Genomic DNA, 25,418 nt, shown 5'->3' on the forward strand with positions numbered 1-25,418 from the left:
CCAATACGGTACTGACTTTTGCCATTGACTTGTTACATTACTTGGGTCCAAGTCAGTGACCAGTATATATTTTGGGGGGTCAGAATCACTGGTATGGCTGTTTACAGGCAAATATTTACTTTGATATTACAGATATTGGAGGTTTAACTGACTCAGGTAATTAGGACTTTAGATAAATTGACTGGTATAGGATTGCTACTTAATTCTTTAATCTTCCAGCAACATGTAACTGGAGACTCAAGGTGTCAGTGCCACTCATATCAATGCCAAAGCTTTATTGATTCAATGAAGGATACATACACATCCAGATTCTGAGTATTATCCTCAGGACAGCTGGGGCTACAACAAATTATCTTGAAATAGGTCAAATTACTAGTTTCTAGTATGCAGACACAGCAGTAATACCCTAAGGATCTCAAAAGTGTATTTGGAACTTGGGATTCGTTCTGCATACACTTCAGCCATGCTAAATGTATGCGCATGGACTTTCCACTGATACTGTACTGTTACCTAATGTATTATGGTCAGAAATTATGTTTGAATCCTTTTTGGATGTGCAGAGGATAAATAATTCAGTTTTATGCAAATTGAATACCGTATTCGACATAATAAGCGCCCACGGCGATATTTGCTAATATATTGGCTAGTGAACAATCCCAATTAGCATCCCTTCCGATCAATGTACACAAGACTTATTTATTCATGTAATATACGCACTCGTGTGTTATATGCACCCTTAATTATGGGCAATTAAATTCTGGAAAATATATCTGTCGTGTATAATACGCATCTTTTGTATCATTTCAGGCTGTCAGCATAAAGCACGAAATTTACAATCTTTCAACTCTGTTTTTTTTTCCACCAAAATTATATGATAATAATACGTTGAATACGGTATGCTATTTTTGGAGACGGACACAGCCAGTCCCTACCGGAACAGAGTGTTGAGCAGAGAACAAACATCCAACTGAAGAAATGCAAACTCATTACAGCATGACATGGGGTAGTAACAAAATATTTGTTTCTTGTTTAACGCTGCACTCAGCAATATTCCAGCTACCGTATTTGACGTAATAAGCGCACCGCTCTAATAAGCGCCCACGGTGATATATGCTAATATATTAGCTAGTGAACAATCCCAATTAGCACCCCTTCCAATTCATCAATGTACACAAGACTTATTTATTAGCGTATAATACGCACTCGTGTGTTATATGCACCCTTAATTATGGGCAATTAAATTCTGGAAAAATATATCTGTCGTATATAAACATTTCAGGCTGTCAGTAAAACCACGAAATTTATCCTTTAACTCTGTTTTTTTCACCAAAATAATATTCTAATAAGAGCCCCTATTTCAAATTTTGAGAGCGCCCTGGGAGCTTATTACGTCGAATACAGTATATACGGTCTGTAAATACAATGAAATTGAATCTGGCCCAGATAATCCAGTGATTGAAACCATGAGCATCGATCCACGCAATTGGCATACGATGACATGCATCAACCAAGTCAGTGAGCCTGACCACCCAATACTGTTAGTCACCTCTTACAACCATCTTCCCGAGGCAAGAGAGTTAACCGATTTAAAAAGTCCAGTTTCCACCCTTCCCGAACTAGGCTGGAATTCCTGGGCTCAATCGTAGCGCCACCAGTGGCTATTACCAGTTATGTCCCTTCTAAACCTCTCCTATGGACCAATCAGATTCCACCTCTCGTATCACTTGCATTTGCTTTACACAAAATGGTGGCGCCAAGTCAGGACGATTTGATTGATAATCAAGTTCTATATCGTGATAAAAACTGGTCTTACATCGCGAAATGCATCAAATCATGTGAGCACCTTGATTAAAAACATGAAAAGATTTGGAAAATATCTGCTGACAACGAGTTGGCGGTGTACATGCTTTGCAAATCCTGCAATCGACCGAAATCTGCACGACAGTTTACAAACCGGATTTCGATTTCGGTGCGCGATTTTGATTGGACTATGCATAGACTTGTTAGTCCAGCCAAAATGTAACTCCATAATACCAGCTTAGTTCGGCAAGGGTGGAAACTAGACTTGTATAGTCAGTTTACTCTCTTGCCTCGGGAAAATGCTTACAAAAAGCATAGTCGCCTTTTGCAGCAAGCTTGGGTTGCTGAAGACCTATTAGACCTCAGTGAGTGTGAGTTGAGTGTAACCCAGTGCACAGTATCTAGCCATCATGACATCTACTTCATGTGGGAGGTCAAGTAACAGTAACCTGGGTCATGTTTAGTGAAATCCACAATCGTGGGTAAAGGGATGACAAAGTAAACAATGTGAAACTTACTCGCTCCATTTCGTTTTGCCAGGTTTTGAACCATGACCGGTAGATCCTGGCATAGGAACGTGGAATGAGCAAGTGAATGAGTTTTATGTAGCTTTAGCAATATTCCTGCACCATGTCATAGTGTAGGGGCACCAACAACAAGTGACATCTTCAGATGTATGAGCATTAGATATACAAAAACAGAGTCCAGATATTCATGCTTGTCAAAACTCCTTTATGCACACAAGATATTTCGCTGTTCATCGGCTCTTCAGAGTTATAAAAACTTTAACATAAATTGTAGTCATAGGCGACGCACAACAGGTGTATTTGTGGCATCATAATGCCTTTGACTTAAGAGTGACAATAGAGGGGAAGTAATATGTAGACTAGGCAACAGCTAGCGTTTTGTTTTTATATATAGTACACCCATGTGGGGATTGAACACAGGACTTTGCTGTGTTGAGCAAATTGTCGTTTTATGGTACACATAAGGCACATATCAGTGACAAATATGATATCTGATGCAGTTCTCTATTTGCGGGTAAATATTTGACTTGTCTTTGCATGTGTTTGTGATGGGTGCCACCGATGGGGCAGGGGATACGCTCACCTTTTCACAAACACCTGGTATCATTACTATGTGATATTGGTTCCTAAACAAATGCTCATGGTATCGTCAGAATCATACAAAACGACTCTACTTTTGGCAGAGACTTCTTATGAATATAGAAAGGGTTTTGTCGCTTTTATTTAAACATGAGGCTGTCCCACTGGTCTGAAGTTCTGATTGCATTTTAGTCATGTGGAAGTTGCAATATGGCTTCAATTCGATGCTATAATTATAAACATGACAAGTGTAATGTAGCTCCTAGCAGTCAATATGTACAATCCATATGGAGAACTTGATACCGTGAAAAGTTATCTTGATCTGATACCACAGTTAGTGATCTTCATCTGTCATCATTGGGCTAAATGTAATTAATATGTAATGATACTGTCGAGCATTGAGGATAGATATATACTCAACGCCAAAAGAAATGTGAACCATGTTTCTTTTGGCAGTGAGTATATATACAATGTAATACACTGCATTCCCCATACTTATGTAATAAACTATTAAAAGGAAATATATATTAATTAGGAGATAAACATATTGTGTTTTCAATGTAGAGCTAGGTTACCTGTAGATTTAACCGCCCTAAATTGAATTTGGAATTGAAAGCACGGTTAGATCTACAGGTAACCTAGCTCTACATTGAAAACACAATATGTTTATCTCCATTCTACCATGACTAAATAAAATGCGAACTCTTTGGTGTTAGCAAATATACTGAGTGAAGCAGCATGGGTTGAGTCCAGTGTTTTGAGTTGGTTATCGATCAGAATTATAACTAAATATAGCGCAGTATTTTCTCAAACTGTTTGTTTACACCATAATACTTCACTCGAACATATGACAGGCATTGAAAGCATATAAGCACGACAACTTGGTGAACTAGCATGAGGTGGGCATCCCTAAAGAAAACGAAGCAAGCTTTGCAAGGCTTTCGCTCTACATTGCACGTTACCATTATGACGTCATATCGCTCATAGTGACACAAAAGATATGACGTCACAGTCGTATATAGAAAAGTGCCAAAATTCCAAGCTCTCTGTTGTCTCCAAAACGTAAATACATTCCCTTTGTAGATTGCTATCGTGTTTTTTGCACAAAATGTATTGCCACACATCCTTTGATTATTGTAGTAACCGCATCTGTGCATTTTGTAACCTGTAATTGTAGATACAATAATTTAAATATGCCTACCGACAATGACTTAAAATAGTACTATTCTATAAATATTAGCTTCCGCGGTGATGCGGCCGTCAAACCTGCTGTTTCAATCAGAAGGGGTTGATTGTCATTTAATAGCCTCTGATTGACCAATCAGAATCAAGTAAATTTAAAATTCATGGTCGAATTAGCAATTGATTTTATTGTTCCAATGACAATGATCATCGCACTGTGAAGGAGTTGAAGGGGGTCTGAGGGTTTTACTGCCCTCTCATTGAACAATTGGATAGCAGGGCTAGACCCCAACAGGAAGGACCAGTGCAGTAAAGACACCATGCTGGTGCAATATGGAGGCCAGCGACTGTTATGTTGTCATGTCAGTGGAAATAATAATTCAAAAGTTCTCAACAGGGAGGACCAGTACAGTAACGTCACCGTTCTGGTGAAATATCCTTGTTGAAAAATGTAGGCCAGCAACTGTCTGAACTCTCAAGGCATGTTGTCATGGTGTGTAAATCTTCAATCCTACTGAGCTGAGTTGGTGGTACAGCGACCCCCTGTCACCTACAAATGACCCTGTTACCTAACCAGCAAGGCTAAACACATGTACTGTAATTAAACTAACACAGGGTCTATGAAATATTAAGTTACACAATACATTTCTCTCCTCTAAAATTGGAAACAAATCTTTCTTTCTGATGCTGAGGAACTTGTTAGACTTGCTTTTATTCAAATCTAGATTGGTTTTGATTTCATAAAATACATATATTCAACAGCCATGGTGCAGGACTAACAGGGGTAAGCAGGGCTTACTCTGGTGTTTCCATGGCAGAAATTTCCCCAAGTGCAACTGCCCAGATTGAATGTAACATTTTATCAGGTTCATGTGATTTCTACGAATTTATACTGATGGGATTTCTTTTCTTCTATTTTTTGACAATAATGTGAAATAGTTTTCGTAAGACAGCACAACATTTATCTGGTTTACAACCTTAATATTCGCTTACCAGTACATTTATGTGAAAACAATAGCCATCATGCATATGTACTACAATTTGACAAGGATCCCGATTCCCCCAAAACTAGTAATACAGATGCAACATGTTGTAGATGTAAGAATGACTAATGAATATTCCATAATATACAGGCATGCTCAACCACAAAGATGAGTCTTGGTAAAACCAGACATAGACTGACTCTTTCTTTCTTCTTTGTATGAGACCCGTGAAGATCCGGGGTAGAATAGGTCTTCAGCAACCCATGCTTGCCGTAAAAGGCGACTATGCTTGTCATAAAAGGCGACTAACGGGATTGGGTGGTCAGGCTCGCTGACTTGGTTGATGCATGTCATCGATCCAATTGCGTGGATCGATGCTCATGATATCAATCACTGGATTGTCTGATTTACGACAAGCATAGTCGCCTTTTATGGCAAGCATGGGTTGCCGAAGACCTATTCTACCCCAGGTCTTCACTGGTCCATAGACTGACCCAAATAATGCAAAGCATTTGACCAAATCTTTTTTGTAAACATCTCTGAATTAAGAGTTTATCTGTTGCATCCTCCATGTCATATAATAATACAGTGAACAAATGACGTACTGACATCAATTTTGTAAGTATCCTGTATCAAATGTATGGCAACCGATCGATAGTATCCAGCGGCTTATGTAAGAGGTCATGTGTAGTGAGGGTTGGTGTGTGCTAAGGGGAGAACCAGGTATGGCTAGTTGGGGTGGGTTGAGTTGGAGGTCAAGGTCAGGGTTCAATGTACAGTCAAACTGACATATCAAGTTCACTCACACCTGTCACTTCTACTTTGGTCACGCGGCCTACGGCTTACTGCTGATCATTCAAGTGGAGCACTCACACAATCAAGGCCAGGCACCCCGCAGTGATCGAGGCTTAGCCATTACTCCCACACATACATGTGTAACCAGGGATAGAAATTAACCCAGAAAGTCAACTAGCCTGAATAGCAATAACATATGGAAACATCCCCAAAATCTTAAAAATGTAACCAGCCATTAGGATGCCCTTAACGTTAGTGAAAATGGCTCGGGCGAGTGGGCAAGTGCTAATTCTTATCCTTGACTTACTCTCATTCAAAGATAAGGCTGTAAAGCTTATACATAAACTATTTCACAAATTCTGTGTCATGTCACGCCCCCTTCCATTCTGGGCATCCTTGTTGGAATATCCCATCAATTTCAACTGTGTCAGGAACAGTTTCATATGATTAAATATGTGTGCTATATATATGAAACCAGCACTGAGTTAGAACTTCCTCCACATATGCTGTCTCAGTTGGTTCGTTGGTTTCTTGTTTAAAGCCGCACTCAGCAATATTCCAGCTATATGACGGCGGACAGTAAATAATCGAGTCTGGACCAGACAATCCAGTGATTAATCTCATGAGCATCGATCCACGCAACTGGAATCGATGACATGCATCAACCAAGTCAGCATACCTGACCGCCCAATCCTGTTAGTCGCCTTTTACGACAAGCATGGTCGCCTTTTACGGCAAGCATGGATTGCTGAAGACCTATTCTCCCCCGGATCTTCACGGGTGTTTGCTGTCTCAGTCAACTAGAAGAATGCCAAAATCAGGTGTCAGAGCATGCAAACAATCAGGTGTCACAATTTTCCAATCAACTTATCCCAATGTCCTAACCAACAGTCCTAATGTCCCAATCAACTGTCACTATGTCTTAATCAATTGTCCTAATGTCCCAATCAACTGTCACTCACTATGTCCCAATCAACTGTTTCAATGTCCCAATCAACTTTCCCAATGTTCCAATCAACTGTCACTATGTCCCATTCAACTGTTTCAATGTCCCAATCAACTTTCCCAATGTTCCAATCAACTGTCACTATGTCCCATTCAACTGTCCCAATGTTCCAAACAATTGTCACTATGTCCCAATCAACTGTCCCAATGTTCCAATCAACTGTTTCAATGTCCCAATCAACTGTTTCAATGTCCCAATCAACTGTTTCAATGTCCCAATCAACTTTCCCAATGTTCCAATCAACTGTCACTTTGTCCCAATCAACTGTTTCAATGTCCCAGTCAACTGTCACTTTGTCCCAATCAACTGTCACTATGTCCCATTCAACTGTCCCAATGTTCCAAACAATTGTCACTATGTCCCAATCAACTGTCCACACGTTCCAATCAATTGTCACTATGTCCCAATCAGTGTCTCAATGTCCCAAACAGGTGTACCAATGTCCCTATCAAGTCTCACAATATCCTAACCAACTGTCCCAATGTCCCAATGAACTGTTGCAATGTTCCAAACAACTGTCACAATCTACCAATCAGATGTCACCATGTCCCAATCAAGTGTCACAACGTCCCAAACAGATACTCTGGGAAGTTTATTGTACGATAAGAACAAAATCTCAACACACACCTGTGTAGGAGTCCCGGAGGATGTCGATGGAGCTGATGAGTTTGCCGGCCACTGCATGATTCAGTCGACTGAGGACCAGTTCCTGGATCTGACCTGTACACACCTTCAGGCTCTTGCTGGTCTGAATCTGACCATCGTCATCGATGTCAACGCCTGCAAAACACAATTTTTGTTTACACATGATTCTTGATAGTTCAAAATAAACAGATTTTAAGTGCATGTGTATCTATATCTGATATACGCAGAGGGAGAATCCAATATTTAATTTGAAATAAGAAGCCAGTTTCAAAAAGCAAAAGCACTTATACAAGCCAACCAATCAATTTTCTTGCAGTGACATCAGCCAACTGGTTCCCACTCAAACCAAACAAACGCCTCTTGCATTGTCATCTAACCAACCAGTCCCCTCTTGCACTGTCATCTAACCAACCAACCCCCTCTTGTACTGTCATCTAACCAACCAACCCCCTCTTGTACTGTCATCTAACCAATCAATCCCCTCTTGCAGTGTCATCTAACCAATCAATCCCCTCTTGCACTGTCATCTAACCAATCAATCCCCTCTTGCACTGTCATCTAACCAACCAATCCTCTCTTGCATTTTCATCTGACCAATCAATCCCCTCTTGCATACATCTAACCAACCAATCCCCTCCTGCACTGTCATCTAACCAACAAACCCCTTCTTGCACTATCATCTTAACAAGCAATCCCTTCGTGCACTGTCATCTAACCAATCAATCCCCTCTTGCAGTCATCTAACCAACCAATCCCCTCCTGCACTGTCATCTAACCAACAAAACCCTTCTTGCACTGTCATCTTACCAATCAATCCCTTCGTGCACTGTCACCTAACCAACCAACCCCTTCTTGCACTGTCATCTAACCAATCAATCCCTTCTTGCACTGTCATCTAACCAACCAACCCCTTCTTGCACTGTCATCAAACCAATCAATCTCACCTAGAAAGTCATATTCCCCAGCTTCTTGAACAAGCTGGTCTTTCATGTTTGAAATAGTTTCCGATATCAGAGATTTGATCTCATCCAGTTTTGACACAGCCATTTTGAGGAGGGACTTGTACAGCTCCTCTTCCTTCTCCTTGGCAAAGTCCAGCTTCTTGGGCGTGATGAGCATGTCGCGGGCCATGTCAAACGCAGACATGATAAACATGTTGAGGCACCTGGTGTGAGACTGGTTCAACACGGAAGATGCATTGATCAGATAGCTCTGTAGCGTCCTTCTTGTAAATAGTGCAAACTTTTGGTGAATCTCTTGAAATCGTTCTATGTATTCACTTTCACCTTCATAGTAGTCTCGTGTTAAGGATTTTCTAACTGGCGTCTTTCCTGCAACTATATCACTAAGGTAGCCAAGCTTACATAGTTGCTGGTATGCCAAATTTGACGACACAAACGACACATGTTTGAAACCCTGGGATAACAAGTCTTTGTTTCCAGACCATGCTGTAGGACTTGTTGGAAGGTCACATGAGGAAGACAGTTTTATTTGATGGGTCGGTGATCCTGGGGCACCATCTGGTGGGTCCGTATCAACTGTCCTTAACCCAGGGGGAGGAACTCGTACAAAGAACACAGGACGAAAATTTGTGACCTTACCGAGTTCACTCAGCTCATTTATGTCCTGAAAGAGCAGAAAAGATTTCAACATTTAAATAATCATACATAACTTGATAACCAGAAAGAGACAAAAAGCATATGCAGATAGACTATGCTGTTCATCTGAAAAAGTTTACATACAAAACCTATCATTTCAAAATGTACACATAAACAATGATTTGGCCCTAACAATATTGGGTTCGGGTATCATGGGGCCACAAATCTGCAAAGAAAAGTGTAAAACCACAGGGTTACATGTGTCCCGAGGTATACCTCTTCATACCTCTTGTATTTTTGGGGGGCATGTGTTGCCCAGTCGTCTAAGGCGCCGCGATTCGCTGTGCAGAGTTGCGTCCCTTGGGCACGCCAGAAACCTATGATTGTCGGTTCAAACCCCGGTTCGCCCCCATTATGTTTCTAGGTTTGTCAGCACCATACCCATGCTCATGGGTTTCACCGAAGTGGTAAATGTCTGAGACCTGCATCACTTTGGGCTTTCCGCCCACATTAAGCTGACACGCCGTGATATAACTGGAATACTGTTAAAAGCAGCTTTAAACCCAACTCACTCACTCATGCTTGTATTTTCTTTACATGTGCACTCTTACTTCAAAGTGAGAGAACATTCAGTCCGGTCTGGTCTGATTTAGACAGCTTCTTTTCAATAGTAAATTTGCTGTTGGGACCATAATGTTAGTCCGAAGTGTAAAAAGTCGGAAATAGGGAGTTGTAAGTCAGTTTGAGTAATGATAATTTATTGAGGAACTGAGTAGACTAAAAGAAAAGTCCGGTTTTCGATGAAATCCAAATTTGACAGAGTCTGATTTGGACAGATTCCACTGTATTTTACTTTAGCCATTATGATTTTAACTATGCCACTGGCATTGAAATGAAATTTTGCAGTCTCATTAAAATCAGATCTGAGTTCTCACTACCGCTAAACAAAGATCTGAGGACATCCCATTAGGGGTCACGTCAGAATGACCTTTCATCCGACCAATCAGAGCGTCGCTTACCAGATCATGAAAGTGACAGTCGGAATGTGATTTCTAAGGGTGCAACCTCGAAAACTTTAACACAGGGTATTCCAAAAGATAGTTATGGGTTTAACGACTGAATGAATACAATCTAGACCATCTATTAGCCATTCCAGAATGTTCTTTTGTTCAGGTTTCAAATTTTAAATCAAGATTTTGTCAAAATATGTTTCGAAGAGAGGTCGCCAATTTGAATTAGTTCCTTTTGATTGGCTCATGTCGACTTCTTATCAGTCATTCCATTGGTCAGTTCACGTTCACGCAAGGTCGGTCTGACGTGACCCGTAATGGGGTGTTCTCAGATCTTTATTTAGCGGTAGTGAGAACTAAGATCTGATTTTAATGAGATTGAGAATTCTGAAACCTGGTATTATAGTCCACTCAATGTAAGATCTCCCCTTGGCAGACGAGTCCATGGATAATGTTCCATACATTAATAACCATGTATAAACAGTACTACAATAACATGAGTAGGTTCTCATGAAATGAAGTTTTTATTCACACAGAGACATTATATATGTCTTCATATATCTGTGAATATTAATATTTTTGTATATTTTGTAATAATATACATGATCATAATGACATAGCTGAAATGATCAAAGATCTGGTTTGTACAATCCAATAAATAGATTCCAACTCAAAGCAATCAAAACAATCACATCAATTGGAATATCAGGGACAATATCACACCACACAATGAGAACTCTGGTCCATAACATCAAACATTGATATGCACTAGTTCCACCTTTAATGTCGCTTGAATGTTATAATCTGCACAAACAGACCCCAGATATACATTCTCTGGATGTGACATCAGGCCTTATTCAGCGACTATCAGCATCACCATGACAACAATCTCAACATCTATCTCCCTATTGACAGTTGCCAGCATTCCTTCATCATGACATACTGGAATAAACTAGAAAGTAATCTGTACATAAAAATCTAAAAACTACGATACCACTTCTCAGCCTTATGTTTTGAAACATTGATACTGGGTACACTCCAGGAATTTTCTGACATGGGACCTTTATGTGAAAATTTTAAATATTCCAGAAGTACGCCCATACAGAACAATGTTAAAATGCCCCAACATATTTGAAAATGTGGGCTTTTTTTCAAATTTAGGGGCTATAATTTATAAAAGCACGAGGCCTGACCCTAGAATTATCCCTGTTGATGCACATGTCTAACATTAATTCAGTGAAATTAAGTAGTCTGTACACGACCAAGAGTAACATCTTCTTATTGGTTATTTTCAATAAATAAACACCCATCCCCCCACCCGACCCCTGCAGGGTTCAAATACACTCTCCCACAAAACCTGGAATACATAATATCCAAAATAGCCCATGCAAGTCTAAACTAGTTGACAAAACTTGATTCTCAGAATGCCATGGAACCCTGTATTTTAAAAGACACTATAATATAAACTAAACTTATTTTATTTTACGAGGCTCACACGTGATGGAAATCATGTTCAAACAACTTCCACATATAACCAGCTAGTAACGTCTATTGAGAACAATCCTTCATTATGCAAACTGCCATTGCATCAATATGTGATGCATGTCTGTACTGTCAAGCATCATCAGGTAACATGACTCATGTGATAGTCAATGATAATAATTCTGTCCCGTTTCGCGTTACTTCCTCTGACGTGTTTGAAAACTATGTAAGATTGATTGTTATACTACAACACGAGATCCTCCTCTAAAGGAGTCAACATACAACAGTCTTACTCTGTTAACCCTTCTTCTGGCATGTCGAACATTGGTGGGTCATGGTGACTCAAACATTGGTAGGTCATGGTGACTCAAAGCCCTCCATGTCATGAGTCAGTCAGTTGGAACAATTACCAACTAAGCATAGGAAGTACATGTAGCTGTTCATTTAAGGATTGAAGTTGACGTTCATCAGCTGATGAGTGAGTGAGTTGGGTTTAACACCGCTTTTAACAGTTTTCCAGTTATATCATGGCTTGTCAGCTTAATGTGGGAGGAAAGCCCAAAGTGATGCATGTCTGAGACATTTACCACTTCGGTGAAACCCACGAGCACGGGTATGGTGCTGACAAACCTAGAAACATAATCGGGGCGAACCGGGATTGAGACCCACAATCATAGGTTTCTGGCGCGCCCAAGGGATGCAACTCTGCACAGCTGCGCCTTAGACGACTGGGCCACCCGTGCCCCACATCAGCTGCTGAAGTCAGTGCCTCATGTCAGCAAATTCTATGATGGGAGAAGTGCTTCATAGTAAATTGGCTCATGTGTGGCAGAGTCTTCATCAGTTGATCAGAACGTCAACAAATCCAAAATAAATCCTTATATTGACAGATACAGTAATAATAACAAACATTCCATTTAAACACCAAACTTTAATCATTTTAAGCAAACTAAACTAACGCACTGAGTTGGTTTGTTATGACATCATCTGTCCAAAACATCACATGGGAGTTACATCCCATGTTTTTACAAAAGTCATAAAATGCCACCAACGGCAATGTCATTCATTTGAAATAGAAGTTGCGCCCAGTAAAGCTAGAACTGGAAGGACTAGGATTCGTCTACACGGCAGTGTGTAACTTAGTTATTTCTTTTGGTAAGTGGACCTAGAGCATTCTCTGTTGTAACTTCGAATGAACGCTTCATTTCGGTGACCCGACTTAAAATGATCTGTCTGGCTCTAAAGACTAGCATCAATCATAGCCTGAATGGTATGATGATATCGTCCCTCTTTGACAATATTTTTAGACATTTAGGAGTTTCCCTAAAGAAGTTCTGTATGTCTCCGCTCTAATGGGAAATGAATGACACTTAGCTAGGTACAGTTCATCAAGGCGAAGGCACTCGCTACTGTCAGTATATTTCAGTGGTTAAATTCCATCAACAATACATTAACTGAACACATGGAAACTGTATAAAACACTTGCCAATTTAAACATTTCAGGTAATATGTCCTGTTCAAATCTGTAGTCAAACGATGTCATGATTTTTGTTATTTATTAGGGGATCATGTCACAAAGAGATAATTATTCTCTAAAATACACAAAAATGGTGATCTCGACCATGTTCACCTTCAGTGTACTTTCAGTATGGCTGTAATGATTCACCGATACCTATGATATCATTGATACTTAGGTGCAAACAATACTTGAAGAGGCAGTGTGTTAGAGATTGTGATGCGAAATAAGCATAGCAATAAGCATAGCACATGTGTCAAGCCTCCACACCTCTCCCCATGTTGAAGTGTCAAGCCTCAACAAGTCCCCTATGTTGAAGTGTCAAGCCTCAACAATTCTCCCCATGTTGAAATGTCAAGCCTCAACAAGTCCCCAATGTTGAAGTGTCAAGCCTCAACAAGTCCCCTATGTTGAAGTGTCAAGCCTCAACAATTCTCCCCATGTTGAAATGTCAAGCATCAACAATCTCCCCATGTTGAAATGTCAAGCCTCAACAAGTCCCCTTATGTTGAAATGTCAAGCCTCAACATCTCTCCCCCATGTTGAAATGTCAAGCCTCAACAATCTCCCCATGTTGAAATGTCAAGCCTCAACAATCCCCCCATGTTGAAATGTCAAGCCTCAACCAGGCCCCCTATGTTGAAATGTATGTCAAGCCTCAACAATCTCCCCATGTTGAAATGTCAATTAAGCTTCAACAAGTCCCCCATGTTGAAATGTCAAGCCTCAACAAGTCCCCCATGTTGAAATGTCAATTAAGCTTCAACAAGTCCCCTTATGTTGAAATGTCAAGCCTCAACATCTCTCCCCCATGTTGAAATGTCAAGCCTCAACAAGTCCCCCATGTTGAAATGTCAAGCCTCAACAAGTCCCCCATGTTGAAATGTCAAGCCTCAACAAGTCCCCTTATGTTGAAATGTCAAGCCTCAACATCTCTCCCCCATGTTGAAATGTCAATTAAGCTTCAACAAGTCCCCCATGTTGAAATGTCAAGCCTCAACATCTCTCCCCCATGTTGAAATGTCAATTAAGCTTCAACAAGTCCCCCATGTTGAAATGTCAAGCCTCAACATCTCTCCCCCATGTTGAAATGGCAAGCCTTAACCAGCCACCTCCCCCCCCCCCCCCCCCCCACCACCACCCCATATGTTGAAATGTCAAGGTCTGTCATCATCTTTATATAACACAAATGACTCAATCTGACAGTGGCAATCAGGTTTTGACTTTTGACCCTGACAAGCTAATGATCTACTTTCTCACCTCACATAGAACATGTAAATGAATAACATTAGGCGAATAAGAGCAATAAACAGAACATGAAAATGCTGGTACAGACACTGTGTCTTTACATGGTTACATTGAAATATATCTAACTGAAAATTTGCTGACAAGAATGTCTCCTTGACATATTAAGCATGTTAAGAACCTGCCAAAAAGTAGGGACTCCGGGTTAGAATATAGAATATATATATATATATATACGAGGTGACTAAATTAATCAGGTGGTCAGGCTCAGTGACTTGGTCTATTACAAATCATCACATCCCAATTGAATCAAATGTGTTGATCTTTGCTCATGTCAGTCAGCTGTATTGTCTTGTCCAGATTCGATACCGTATATCGCTGTGTATAAGGCGACCCCACGTATAAGACGACCCCCCTGTACACGCCTTAAAAATCAACCCAAAATCCTATACTCCGTGTATAAGGCGACCGGGAATGAAACACATCACAAGTCTGACTGATATAGAAGATTTAACGTGCGCTTTCCGACTGTAGCGTATTTCGCACACGGACATCACAAGTTAGTTAGTTACTTTGGAGATTTAACGTGCGCTTTCCGACTGATGCGTATTTCGCACACATCACAAGTGCGCACACAAACCTTATATATGCAATAAAAATATGTTTATCTTGTGTTGTTTTTTTTCTACAACGATAGGTCGCGTGTGTAACTCCAGCACACGTCGCCATTTTGTGTTTACACGGTACGACACCAAATTGGTGCCCGTAAAATAAAATTCATTTATGAAGTAATAACATATAAGAGACAATGGTGAGTAATTTAATCGCCAATTAACTATGTTGTTACTAACTAGGCTTATGTTTGCTTCACATTCAGCGTGTTTATTCCACAATCACTTGTACACACCGTCTCCAACACTTGTTAATACAACTGTTAAAACAGCGGGAATTGATTTAAGCTTCACCGGTTATCACATGTTAGGTCACATGTGCAATATGCAAATGCTTACCAGTACTTCCGGCTCTCTACTCGCGGATGTTGATTGTTTTACCGTGTCAGGTGGTTTGACAATCTGCATCGAGGCGAGGGTCATTTCAACTTTATTTGCAGAAATTATTAAACTTTATTCAAGGAAAAGAGATACAAATCATGTTTATGTATGGAAATAGTTATTGGAACAGTTATTTAGGACGAAATGCGAAGTTTTATTGTCAAATGCTTGGCTGGCTATTGGACGCCGGTTGACATCGCCAGTGGAAACAAAGGTGAGATCTTCGACTCCGTGTATAAGACGACCCCCCTTCTTAGCCCCCTTATTTTGGGTACGAAAAACTCGCCTTATACACAGCGATATACGGTAATTTGCCATTTGTTTACCGACACTTGACAGCTGGAAGATTACTCAGTGGAGTGCTAACCAATACTATCATCCAAAACTGGCTCCCACAAGAGATATCGCTTGGGTGAGATCAGGCGATATAGTCGATATAGCTGCAATGAAAAAGCATCAGAATGCTTACCAGACCATTGTGTGGTCATCACTTACCATGACGTCACAATCAAATGACATCACTAATGGCTCTGCTCCTCAAGCTGTTAGCAGTACTTTTTACACTTAAGACATGACTCATTACTGTCTACAAATTGAAAAAGTTGGAAGAATGATGTTGGATGATAAATAAAATCTCACCCAAGTGTCTTTGGATATCAAATATATCAACACGAGTTGATAAAAGTGGAAAAACTAGTCAGCAAGACTCGGAGTATTTCCACTTTTATCAACTTGTGTTGATATATTTGAATCTCACCCGAGTGTCTTTTCATATCAAATATATCAACACGAGTTGATAAAAAGAGGAAAACTCCATAGCAAGCCTCACAGTTTTTCCATTTTTATCAACTAGTGTTGATATATTTGATATGAAAAGACACTCGGGTGAGATTCTCTATAACCAAAACAAACGAAAAAAGAAACAGAGCATGCTAAGAACTATATATGTGAGCATAACGAGAGCATGTGGAGCAGACAATCTGCCTTCAAAGTATATGCCTGCATGATAATGTCCCTTCATTTGAAAACAACTTCTCAATGTTCCTATATAATGCAAAATACATGATGCAGAACTGTGCATCCAGTATTCATAAACGTATAGAATGATGCAGACAAAAATATATTGCATCACGAGGGATAGCAGAATGATATTCATTGTACTCACTTACTTGACAATAGATATAAGGTCCTGTAACTAAAGTAAATATCAAATCTGAGAGTACAGTACGGTACAGTGCACAACACAATTTCATTACTTTACAAGAACTCCTACAAGGACCCTTGAAATAAATTATTGGGGGTCGCTTTGGCCCCTTGTGTTGTTAGTCAAGGTAAAACCTGCTCCTTAAATAAATAAAAAGAATGGAAAAAGTTTGGGAAGTGAATTTGTTAGCCAAAAAGTATATCAGTTGAAAACATGACACAAAATTATTATCTCCAAAAATATAACCCACAAGTTTTCTCTGTGTGTGAGTGCGTGTGTGTGTGCGTGCGTGCCTGCGTGCGTCTGTGCATGTGTGTTTCGTCCTTGTAGCAGTAGAAACTGACAGTTTTAGTCCACTTATGAGTCCTTATAATGATATAATATAGCAAAACCCCTTAAAAGGTCATATTTCTAGTAGTCCTCATGGTACCTTGACTATTGGGCAGTTTGGCAAGGACAAAGGCTGGCATCAAGTTTTCTATGCCATATTAAATTGAGTGTCCTACATTCACGCAAACCTTCATTTCTCCAGCAGCCAAACAGGTATTCTTTTCATGGTAAAGTGTGTTGACAACAACAGTAATTGCATTTATATAAGGTTCTACTTCATGCTCTGTGCACCTGTCTGTAAGCCTTCCCTTGTCCTACACAGTCTTATAAAATCAGGCTTCCTCGGAAAAAGGTTCGCTTGAGATATACATTTGTGAGAACACAAGAGTCCATATGAAACACTGATACCACATTTGCTGTAATAGTCGACCTGGGTTCTCAGAGAAAATTGACAACAATACTTATTAAAACCATGCACAAGTTCAATTTGTTGTCAGAGATCAGTGGTAGGGCCAAAGTTGATCAAGCCGCGATGAACTAAGACATTTTTAATATTTAGTAACAAGGCAACTTTACACCCCTTCTACCATGTCTACATTGCTGTGGTTATGGAAAGACATGAACCTATAATATACACAAGAAACTACAGACTGGCATTCAAATGTACGCCGCGCCTGAAAAGATCACTTACAGATATGTGTACATGGTGCAGAGATGGTTAGGGGTGCATAATATGGCGAATATGGTAACATTGTTGAAGATCCCCAAACAAGATGAGCATACTAACAGAAACTACCCTATTTTGAAATAAACTGAAATTGGAACACAAACATCATTTATTCTACCTTCAAGACCCTGACATTAGACACAAATGTGTCCAAGTCTACCAACAAATCTTGCTGACTCAACTATTAAACATTTTCCTTACAGTTGACAGTTATAAAACATGGTAATTTAGGCCACAATACAGCTCACTGTATTTAGGAAATAAACGACGAGGAGAGAATAAACCATGGGTTGTGACCATGAGTCGTTTATTACTTATATGACATATCAACATTATGTTTAAGGGTGTTGATAAAACGTACAAGTTTTATAAATATTTACCCAAATTTTAATAATGATGACTCCCTGAATAGAATCTGACCTCAGAAATGTCGGACAAGTCCATTTTATGAACAGGTGGGTTAAGTTTGGTATTTCCTGCACATTCTCACAATTCTCACGTTGATTATCTGCACCTTTTCTCCTAATACAGATTGTTATTATCTCTCCCACTTTTGGATGCGATCATTCGGCCACTGCATTTATCTTTATAGCCCATCAACATCTATGGTGACCAACTTTTAGAGACACTTCCCTCTCAAAAATAACGTCATCCATCACATGACGTCACCAAGTTGCGAGCGCATATTTGAATCTCCAGATACGACATCATGACAGAACAATGCTTTATCTCGAATAAACCATGCTTCTGTCTTCTGTTATTTATCACGTAGCTATCTTATATAATGCAATAGTTCCCATAACGCCAATGCTATCTTTATAACCCTGCCCAACCAAACCCTATAAATACCCCAGAGACAACACCAACTTGAACTTCTGTGAGGTTTGCTCCAAACCCCTTCGCTTATCTTGTGGTGTATGTCATAGTACTTACTCCCAGAAACACATCTTGAACAAACAAATGGCCCATCAACCTCATAATCCCTCCCCTTGACGTTTAGCTGATGTTTATCATTCTAATAGAGGCTTATCATCAAGTGCTTTATGCCTGTAATACTGTGACAACTAGGGAAGGTCCATATTTACTACCCAGTTACCGGCTTTACGTCTCAAGAGATGGGTACAAAATGTCCGATTGAGAGCTGTGGCAAAACTGTTTTCATACATTTAAAAAATCTGGCCATGCAATCACTGAAGTTTATCTTCACCAGTACAGACATATAAAAGTCAAAAGGAATGCGTGAAAAATCAGAGAGCAATGCAAACATTGACAACTTGTATCATCATACCTCCGTGTCAGAATAATGAGATCTGATTGGTCCATGTGATCTCGATAAAAGACAATGTAACCCGCCTTGAAGGGTAATAAATTTCTCAGCAGGGAATAAATCTCTTATACCTCTCCACGAGCAAGCAAGCCTGCACATGGATTTCTGAGAGGGAGAATAAATCCCTTGTACCCCGCCTCAAAGCAAAAACCTGCACGCTATTTCCGAGTCATTGGAAGTCATGTGATACAGCACAAGTAACCTTCAACTTAATCAGATAGCCTGTTTTCTATCAATTTTGAAATTGAGTTAGTTCTTTTACAATGTCAAATTGTAACCACGAGGTTTAATTTTATTGTCATAAAAGAAAATATCACGTGACTAAGCACGTGTCCGGGTGGTCCTGTGGGTTCCTAGGTCCTACTCAGGATCTACCAGGACAGAGTACCCGGTTCCAGCCCTAGTGACAACAAGTTACAATGTCATATTGTCATTATGCCTGGCTTACAGATGTGTCATCATATCAACACCTTGGGCTGCAGTGTTAACAACTGTTATCAGGGCTGTCAGACCCTTGGACATTGTGATTATGTGGGCTGGTTGATATATGTGATAACCTTCTTCTGAATGACGTTATAAGTCACAGCCATAATTATCTTCAGATAATGTTTCATGTCTCGTACAGACAGTTAACATTGGTAACATCGGAGAGAATTATTGAAAGGTCATAACACTTGAATAATTAATCAAATTAATGCAACATCAGCAATTTTGCAGCAAACCTTAAATTCCTTCCAGGATTTAACATATATGGGTTACCAGAGGCAACTTTTTCAATTGACCATACTGACCGGTACCTAATTACAAGATCATACATACAATCCTAATCGTGTATGATCCTTTAACGCATGACCACTTCCAGTAAAAGTGGCATTGCAATATTGAGATATGCTGTGACCATATTGCAAAATTTATCAGGGACAGATATCGGTCAGCTTTCCCGACTCAATTCATCTATATTAAATGTATCTTAGAGGTTGTAAAAAATCAGGTATCTTTCGGAGCATCCTTATAAATCATCACTAAGCCAACTAGGAACCATATGCGGTTAACATCTGCTGCTCCATTATCAGCCATTTGTATTGGAAATATTACAACATGCAGATATTGGTCAAATTAGTCGATAATATCCTCTGTACATGTTCCCCATCTTCTACCTATTAGCAACAGATTTACATCAGTAACTGCTGCCTTCAGGGTCACCAATAGTCTGTCATACAGACTCCGAAAGAAATATATTCAATACAGCCCATGCAACATCTATAATATTTGACAAGTCTAGACAAATGCAGTCTGAAAATGAAGAGAGTCTCTGGGCTCCTTTTTATTATATTTTTATAACTATAATATAACAACTGTTTTTATCGGTAAAATATGTTCATTTCAGAGATAGATGTCAGTTTAGGTTACAACACAAAGCATTGCAAAATCAGCGTTCTCATTTACCAAAAATTAATAATTTTTTACTGGTAAAGTTAGGCTTGGATTGGATTAATTTAAACTGTCCGGCAAATAAAGTACTAGTACCTTTCACATCCCCTTTACACATCTTTGTTGTAGAACAAAATGGCAGCGACAATTAAAAAAGTACATTTTTCTAACAATGTTAGCTTGTCCTTACATCAGCATGGTTCCTTTTGTCATTTTTCAGTGCAAGGAAATAACATTTTACTTTGCTTCGAGGTTACAGATCTATTTATAGCAAACCAAAGTGAAATACTACAAAAAAAAGAGAGAAAATTGTGACTGAACTTTGTATGAATGACATGTAGATCTAACTAAGTTACTTTAGAGATGGACCCGTGAAGATCCGGGGTAGAATAGGTCTTCAGCAACCCATTCCTGCCTAAAAAAGGTGACTATGCTTGTCGTAAGAGGTGACTAACAGGATCGGGTGGTCAGGCTCACTGACTTGGTTGACACGTCATTGTGTCCCAATTGCATGGATCGATGCTCATGATGTCAATCACTGGATTGTCTGGTCCCGACTCGATTATTTAAAGACTGCCGTCATATAGCTGGAGTATAGCTGTGTGCAGCATTAAGCAACAAACAAACCAAACCAAACTTTTAGAGATGACGTCATTGGATTTGTTATCCATGAAAGTGTGTGTGTGTGTGTGTGTGGGGGGGGGGGGGGGTTGTTGTTACTACTGCCGATATTTAGAGATGCCCCACTGGGACTGGCAGTTTCGAAGCCATAGGGAACACTGATGTGGGAGATAAGTTTGAAGAGATGCAGGTCTTAGACGTTTAAAACATGGGTCAAAGAAGAGGTTTACGACTGCTTACTTAATCAACTACAGGAAGTTGGTGGTATTATCATTGGAACAAATAAACAGAGATTGAAACTTTCTTTTGACTTGGTGTCCACTCACCCCATCACTATTGTAGTGGAGCACAAACTATGCAATCCAATCACAGGTGTGGAGAAACGTTTTTTGACACAGTGTTCCCGCTGGCTTTTGAAACTACCAGACCTGGAGGACTGGCAACTCTAAAAATTACCAGTCCCCCTAATTTTCCCAACTTTCTACAAATAAAAAAACGCATGAAAATTACCTTGTTTTAATTCATTCAACATCATGTTCAATGCAATGACGTCATCTCTGAAGTAACTGAGTTAGATCTACACGTCACAAAGGTGAGTCACATTTTTTCTTCTTCTTTTTTAATATTTCAAGACTAAGTCCCCACAAATATATCTAACCTCGAAGCAAAGCAAAATGTTAATCCCTTGCACTAAAAATAGACAAGGGGAAACCCTGATGGTGACAGTCAAATTGACTTCGTTCAAAAAATATACTTATATGAATATCGCCAATGTCGACTCAACAACAAAGATTAATAAGGTACTTATCTGCCGATCCACAGGGACTGGCAGTCACATGGATTACTGGTCCAACCGGTAAAAAACTGGTAATTACCGGAAAATGGGAGCACTGCAGCAAATCATGTAGAGAAACAATAAAATCATGCTTTTTTATGATACTGTCTGTATTAATATGACCGAGTGACCTGAGATTACTTGACTAAAGCAGTCTATTTTTTAATCTTTGACTGACTAGCCCTTGTGGGGGTTGTGTTATGTCTGGGAATGTTGCCAGCTGGCCACCCAGTGTAGTGTCGAATGGCCTGCTTGAACTAATCAGTGGGGGACAGAACATGTAAGTGAGATAGGGCATCCATTACGGGTACAAGTCAATGTCCTAAGCAAGGGTCATTTGTATGTGTAACTGCATGTCAATGGACCACACATTTCTGCAACTCACACAAAATTGTCTCTACGAGTATCATTTATCCAAAATATGAAACAATATCAGCATGATAAGTCCAATAGCTAAAAAAGTTGACATTCTTTAACCGAATGACATGGAAATAATTATACACAAGGAATATGAATTAAATGGTTGATTTGGTGAGAAAAAAAATTGAATTTCAGGAAAAATTATCCATTTTTTTTCAAATCTAATTTCTCCACTGTATTCTTTCAAGAACATAAATCTATAGTATGTTATGAGAGTTTCTTTATCTCAGACAGGAAACATTATCTTCAGATATATATGTCCACTCACAGGTTTTGAATAAATAGACATGGAATAAGCTCAACAAGAGATGGTAGGTAGGCCTCGCGTACATGTAACTTCTGCAACTGTTAATTGAGGACTAGACACAGTAACTTGCAAATGTGTCAAGTTTAATTCATAATACACAATCATTTCTGATTCAATGTGATGTATACAGGGTTCACTTTGGAATGACACTAAAAAATGTTAAAAAGGTAGACACTCAGAAAAAAGGGTAAAAACAAGGACTGGTCGGTCTGGATATACTGTGGGTAAGTGGGTATCCACGTTGAACTGCTGCATGGTATCTTGGGATAGCACTATAAAACCAGCATTAGTCTGGACCGGTACAAGTTTGCCCACATAAAACCACACACTTGCCACATAGCAACACACATACATGTGCATGCACTCACTAAATAAGTGCAATAATCTTGAAAGCAAAGTTAAACCCTACTCCACCTGTAGACAGACACATATTTCACTCAGGTCGAGGGCTAGGGGCAAAACTTGCAGTCTGAACACCTGCATTAATACAGATAGAAATATATGTGTTCCTAAGTATGAACTAGGGCACTCATAAGATTTTACATGGTTTAAAGGTGCTCCTTAGTATTTAAGTGTGCCACAAAAATAATACTGTTGATCTTCAAACTTACGAATGTTGTTTCAGGTGAGGTGAAATGGGGTTTAACGTCGCGTCCAAGATTATTGCACTTATATAGCGACGTGCATGTACGTGTGTTTGTGTGGCTGCTTGTACTAGACCGGACTGATGCCGATTTATAGTGCTAGCTCCCTGAGATACCATGCCGCAGTTCAACATGTATACCCCACTCAGACACAGAATACTGACTCCGAGCCGACCAGTCCTTGTTTTAGACCCTAATGCCAAGCGCCAGACAGGGTAACAACAAGTACCATCTTTTAACGTCTTTTGGTATGACGCGGTCGGGGATCGAACACAGGACCTTCCGCTCTCCGGGTGGACGCTCTACCACTAGACCACAGAGGCGGTCTAATGTTGTTTCAACATGAACTAGATAACTGTAACTCAGAAAGTTTGCACTCTTCCATTTCACTGAGATTGAAACTTCCCCTTTTCAATTTCTGAAAATACATCTTATCTTTGTGTACAATACTCTCCCTTAGCGTGTTCTCTGGATTCATAATAAAAATCATCCCAATGCATACAACTGAAAAGAAGTTACAGAATACCCAATTTCTTCACATAAGAATCTGTCATGGCTGGTGAGTATTGCAACACACAACCTTCCAATTGTGGGTATCCTTCGACTTGTTTTAAGTAATAGACTGGTCACATATTACAGGGGAGGTGGGATCGGTGACCTTGGCCTTAGGACTATAATATATTTTGGCAACCCCACCCTTCCCCCCCAATACATCAATACATGTAACATTTTTCAATGCCCCCCCCCCCCCCCCCCCCCCCCCCCCCCCAAAATAAATAAGCAATTCGTAAATTTTGGCGACCTCCCCCTCTTTCGCTGTGTCTTTTTTTCCCCACACCTTCCCACCTCCTATAATAAATGTCATAAATGACCAGTCACTAATATATACAGAATAGTGTGGATTATAATCGTGCCATTATGATTACCATGCTCAATAAACACCTGCAATCAAAACATCTCACCTTATCAAACAGGTGCTCTGTGACGAATCCGTACACAAGAAGAGGTGTGGCATCCTCCACGCACTTCTGTAGGACTGCCTCCACAGAATCCCCATATTTAGATGGCGCCACAACCAACTGAGAACCAAACCTCAACAACGGGTGGTTAATAGTCACTTCCAACACTGCCGTTCCGTTGGCGACATCGGTGCCGCCATTATCCAAGAGTTCAAGGTCATTTTTTGGAATTGTGTTCCATGGTCCATTGTAAGCCTCTAAGTTATCCACCAAGTCGTAATCATCAGGCAGAGAGAGACTGACTGAAAGAGTGTCTCCACGGCGAAACCGAACCATTCGAAACTTTGAATCATTGTCTCTTTCATCTAGTGATGGGAATATAGCTTTGTTGAAGAGCTCGTTGACAATGCGTGACTTGGCGTAGGGTGTCTGGCCCAACACAATGATGGTCTGCGGCTTCTCGATGACCGACAGCACCTCCGACTCTTCCTCCTTCAGAAGCTCGGCTGTCACGATCTGAGCTGAAACACATGGAGACAAAAATAAACATTTACATAAACATAAACATATAATGATTTCGCAATTCCAAAATAACATTTAAATGTTGAGATCAATCTTTCTTACGATGAAGATAGAGTTGACTTTTGGCTGCCTAATAGATACAATATTGAAATATGTCATTATAGGTATCTCACAGTTGTCTTAAGTTACTTCAACCAATATGTTGGAAAAGAGGTAACATTTGGCCTTGATATTTAAACTAAAAAATTTGTAAAACTTACTTTTTAAGTGACGAATTATCAAACACAATACTTTTTAAAATTTATCGGGTCGGTCGGGTAGCCTAGTGGTTAAAGCGTTCATTCGTCACGCGGAAGACCTGGGTTCGATTCCCTACATGGGTACAATGTGTGAAGCCCATTTCTGGTGTCCCCCGCCGTGATATAGCTGGAATATTGCTAAAAGCGGCGTAACACCTCACTCACTCACTTTAAATTTATAATTACTTTCATTTTAACCACCAATATGATACATGGGGAAACATTTGCAAATCAAGTAATTGTATCTTAGCAGCAATGTCGGAAATGTCAACATGAAACAATACAAGATTCTATGAGGAAATGATAACATGTTGTTTTCGGGTAAGTTACAACTCAAACTTCCACTTCCTTCATATTAGGCAGAATTCTATT

The 25,418-nt window shown here is 39.8% G+C and overlaps 1 protein-coding gene across 1 annotated transcript in view; it reads right to left on the minus strand.

Annotated features, from left to right (window-relative positions):
* Positions 1-25,418, minus strand: part of LOC124134048 (dual serine/threonine and tyrosine protein kinase-like) — a 47,434-nt gene that overhangs the window by 20,006 nt on the left and 2,010 nt on the right. Inside the window, exons 2-4 of the mRNA XM_046498671.2 lie at positions 24,229-24,746; positions 8,462-9,143; positions 7,500-7,652 (exon numbers count right to left, since the gene is read on the minus strand). Coding sequence (XP_046354627.2) covers positions 7,500-7,652; positions 8,462-9,143; positions 24,229-24,746 — 1,353 coding nt within the window. The remainder of the gene's footprint in view (positions 1-7,499; positions 7,653-8,461; positions 9,144-24,228; positions 24,747-25,418) is intronic.

This window comes from Haliotis rufescens, unplaced genomic scaffold, assembly GCF_023055435.1.
Source record: "Haliotis rufescens isolate VD_foot unplaced genomic scaffold, xgHalRufe1.0.p SCAF_16, whole genome shotgun sequence".
NCBI classification, from domain to species: Eukaryota; Metazoa; Mollusca; class Gastropoda; order Lepetellida; family Haliotidae; genus Haliotis; species Haliotis rufescens.